This window comes from Dendrobium catenatum, unplaced genomic scaffold (genome assembly GCF_001605985.2).
Source record: "Dendrobium catenatum unplaced genomic scaffold, ASM160598v2 fragScaff_scaffold_529, whole genome shotgun sequence".
NCBI classification, from domain to species: Eukaryota; Viridiplantae; Streptophyta; class Magnoliopsida; order Asparagales; family Orchidaceae; genus Dendrobium; species Dendrobium catenatum.
In genome coordinates this window covers 1-4749 of record NW_021318991.1, presented here as the reverse complement: position 1 = coordinate 4749, position 4749 = coordinate 1, and the positions used below count along the sequence as shown (strand labels likewise).

General features: G+C 35.4%; 1 protein-coding gene across 1 annotated transcript; it reads right to left on the bottom strand.

Annotated features, from left to right (window-relative positions):
• Positions 1-201: 201 nt before the first annotated feature.
• LOC110109653 lies at positions 202-1701 on the bottom strand. The gene is made up of 3 exons (XM_028694646.1): positions 1226-1701; positions 918-1025; positions 202-795 (listed from the first exon to the last, which is right to left on the bottom strand). Exons 1-3 carry the CDS (start codon positions 1250-1252, stop codon positions 565-567), a joined length of 366 nt encoding a protein of 121 aa, XP_028550479.1. The 5' UTR covers positions 1253-1701; the 3' UTR covers positions 202-564.
• Positions 1702-4749: the final 3048 nt, after the last annotated feature.

The window sequence follows — 4749 nt, the reverse complement described above, 5'->3', positions numbered from 1 at the left end:
GTGCTGCTGTAGGGATGCTATTGCAGCGGTTTAGAAGCGCTGCTGTAGGAAAGCTATAGCATCAAATTTTGGCAGGTGTTAAAACCGCTGCTAAAGGGTAGGAGTGATTAAAAAAATATATAATTAAAAAATTTATTTTTTATGATTAAATAATACATAAGCAATATCAAAATTGATGCTTCAACATATATAGAATTAAATTAATACAAGCAGTTCTCAATGACTAATACAAAGACTTAAAATATCTAAAAATAAATACAAAAAAAAAAAATCTCCAAGCACGGTATGTCCTGCGCCTCTGCTTCTAAGCTTGGTTCACCTGAATGTGAGAGATATAGAGGGCATCCACATCCAAGCCTTTAACATCAGCACTACTCTCTGCATTTTTAAGCAAATCCAATATGAATCTTGCAGATTTAACGAGCCAGCGACCCTGTCCATTTGAATGGCGAGCCTTGGCTTGGGCGGTTCGCCCTACACCCCTGCAATACCTCCTGAAGGGGATGGATTATTTGTGGGAAATAACATCTTCAAGATACTGTTTGGATTTAACCAAAAGTAACTTTATGAGAGCATGAGCAGTTTCCCTGGTATTCTTGAAATGAACCCTGAGGTCCCTGCCCATAGCCTTGGCGGATTTGGTTGGGTTCGAGGATTCCCTCGAGTATTTAACCATGATGGCCGACCGGAGAAGATCTTTGATGCGGGAGATGAGTTCACAACGTCTTCTCCTTCTGAACTCCCAACCGCGAGAAAATGTCTGCTTTGGATCTTTGTACTTGTAACATTCTGCTTCTGCAGCAGCAATCGAACAAGCTAAGAATAGAAGAACAAATACAAATCTTGGGGTGAGAGTCGTCTAATCAGGATGAAATAGAAAACTTTGTGAATTTTATTGGAAAGGAGATTAATCCTACCATGGCGGTTGTGGCCGCACCGAAAATGGCGATGAGGGATAGCACAGAGACTTGACTGACGAAGGTAGCCATGGCTTCAAAGATCAGCACACCATACACATAAAGATGCTACATACAGAAGCAATCACCATGAGAAACACTTCTTAATGAAGTTATATTAAGCATTAGCTAGAAATAAATTTTCTTTCTACAAATAGTCAAATGACCTTTCAAAATATATAAATAACCATAAAATTAGATTCAAGAGAAATAAAAAATAAAAATATATATATAAAATAAATGAGGTACAAAATTTCATTAACCCTAACTGGATCGGATCGTTGAACGATGACCATTCAACTAGTTTTCTATTACTAAGAATTGACCTGAAAAGCTAGCAGCAGAAACTCTAAAAAATGACGAAGCCTCCCAAGCTTTATAAAAGTATAAAAGGTTTGTTCCTGTGAGGTCGTACGTGCGGGTGGTGTTAACTGTTATTTAATACCGCTCTTACTGATCCATTAAGTATCAAATAATTATCAAAGTCCAATCAATTTCAAATTACTCAATTAATTCTATAGACTTAATGATGCTCCTACTCCTCACAGAGATTTAGCGAGCAAATTTGAAATATCCAGAGTTCCTATCCCCTAGTTAAACTTCGTTATATAAGCTCTCTTGCCCACCCTTCTCTGATTTCCTATGAATTTATACCCACCATCCACCCTTTTCCAAGCAAAGCAACCCCAAAGCCCATTGCCTCCATTCTTCCCAGTGGACTCTGTTAGTAACAGTAGGCACAAACATGTGAATAAGCCAGTGGAAAATGCAAAAAATAGGGACATGAAGGCTCAGAAAGTACTTAACTAAAAATTTTAAGAACCTACAGGAATAACAAAAAGGACAATATTAAAAAAAACTTGCAGACCTCAATCTTATTTAGAATGCCCCATCCATCATGAGCATGAGTAACAATCCACAGAAATTAAATACAAACTACAACTGACACATGTAGCAAATCAAAATTCTGGAAAATCACACAAAACTAGATGGCAGGTCTTGAGCTTTGCATCAACTAAGCTTTCTTTCATGACCCTTCTTTATCCTTCCTCTTTTTCAGACAAGCACCATCAAATTTAAATATGGGCGTGGAGCGCTAACATGACACAATTTTTGGGAAAAAAATGACTAGTAAATGTAATTTTGTGTCTGAGCATAATAACTAGCAGTGCATGTACATGAAAAGCACATTTCATAGTTCTGACTGCAAGCAGTGGCATGATCATTCCATGCGCAATGGTTGTTTTTAAAGAGTCATAAGACAATTTAGAAAAACAAAGAGACAGGCCAAATGGTTCAACACAACCAAATTTCTAGTATAGTTTCCAACAAGTATCTATATATTCTTACGCATTCAAGAATCTAAGTAAATAATATGGTAGCCAACAGGAAAGTATCAAAGGACAGTAAAGTAATATCCCCATTTCCTCGAGATATACCCAGCACTTAAGTGACATGAACCAAAAGAATGGGCATTCTAACCGGTCAAATCGCACAATACAATGAAATTTCTGAATGGTCAAATTTCCAGTCTTAAGTTGACTATCAACATGGACTTGTCTTTTTGTAAAAGAGACAAAACCATCTTAATATTCAGCTTAAGGTTCGAAATAAGCACTCGAAACACTTATGGAGAACAATATGTGCTAGCAACAGCACACGTAGTTATATTATTCTAGCATAACAAGAATCTATCCTATCGTAAAAGCAGGAAATTGTAAGACATTGAAGTCGAAGTATACAATGAACAGTAAAATTACCTCATATATATATAAGAGCAGCTGGTATTTTTTCAGGACCTCTGTCATATCTGCTTTTATTTTCTTATTTGAAGAAGAAAGAGCAGTGGTGACATCCTCAGGTAAGTAACTTATACCACTTCGTACAACCTAAAAGGAAAATATAGCTTCTTATTTTAAATACACATCCATCAGAGGAGCATAATTCATAATTTAAATTGAAAAATAACTCTATTCAGATAAATTAAAAACAATCAATAATCTTCGTTACCAATCAATCCAATCTTATTGCATTAAAGCAATAATGTAAACAAATAAAAGTCAAAATATGCATAATTACAAGAAAAATAACCAAATCAAGCATGAATCAAGCCATAGATACCTTCTTGATTTGATGTTCCATAGGATCTCCTTGCGCTGCAGAAATGAATGATCGACATCGAAGTAATCTCTTAGGGAATTAGTTAGGCGTGATAGCTGTGTCAACATCTTTTTTGTGACTCTTTTGAACTGTCAATCTCCGCTAAACCCTCCCTGCAGTCCTGCTTTTCCTTTAAGAAGAATGATCACTTCTTGGGAGATGCTTTCACCGGTGACTCTTTTGAAATTATGTGTTAGGAGATGCTTTCTTTCTTGGAGCCTATGGCTGTGAAATCCTTTTGAGATGAACATAAGTGGCTAGAGAAGTTCCAAGCAATCCTCATTTATTGGAAAAGTTAAAATGAATTGGCCATGCGAAAATGCGAGTTGTTTCACAATAATAAGCAAAAGAAACAGCCCCGTTTTCAAACAAAAAAACTTAAATTTATATGGATCAACATATTTTTTCTTGGAAAATTTGCGACAAAATCAATAGCTTTCAACAAAATTATAATTGTATATTCAACAACTTTGAACTAAATAGCTTGCACTTGATCGCTATATTAAGCATTAATATGGATAAATTTCCCTTGATTGGTCTCAAAGCAAAAAAAGAAAAAAAAAACATAGCAGTTAACAAAAAAAAAACATAACTTTAATTAAGTTGTGTAGAGCAACTTAAAGCAACTCTATATTAAGTTGTGCCCATTTATACTATGTCTTCCCTTCTTCTACACCTTGGATGTCAATTAGGCGGATCATTATCTCCCTGTTATTAATATAAAAATCATAAGTAAAAATTAAGGTGATAAATAAATTAATGAATGAAAATATCTAACTTTTTAATTTTGCATACCAAAGTTGAGCTTCCTGGTGGTGGATGTTGTCCCTGCTAATTTTTCATGAATTGTTTCACCTCACTTTGTAGTGTTTGCACCACATCCTCATGTCTTACAACTCGCTCAAGTGCATAATTGCTTCTACTGCTGCTTCCTGGAGTCGTGGTGCTATGGGAAAAATATCTACTTGGAGTGACCCCAAAACCCTGTGTTCGTACCCTCCCTGGGTGTTATGGCCCCATGATTATCTTGAAGACTTATCATTGGCCTCGAAATTTCCATCTTATGGCTTCAACCCTTCCTCAGCAAGCATTTCACAAGCATGTAACTAGATTTAGAAAAAATATATACATAGTTAGCATTCAATAAACTGATCATGTGAAATGCTAATGATTTTACCCATTTTTTGTCTAGCCTCCTCAGATGACCATGATCCATCTTTACGCATGCGATTGATTTTCCATAATAACAAGCGATCTCGTATAGACTACAAAAAATTTAAAATTAAATTTTTTACATTAAAATATAAATATATTGCTCTTTTGATTACGTACTATTTCTTCTTGTCTCCTTATAGAGCTCACCTGACCCATCGTATGCGGACACTTTTGTATTTTTGCATTTTTCGCATTTTTGCTGCTCTCTCCAACAACAAATAATTGTCATATTAATTTCATTTTTGAAAAAAAATTGTTAACGTGATTTATTGTCCTAACTCATCTTGTCCTGGGGTTGTGATCACTTATTAACAAGTTGACACCACTGCACTGAGTCTACTCCTACAGGAACAGACTCCATAATCTCTTGTACTTATCTACTATCCCAATATTCATCTTTCAAACTGGTTTTATAGTT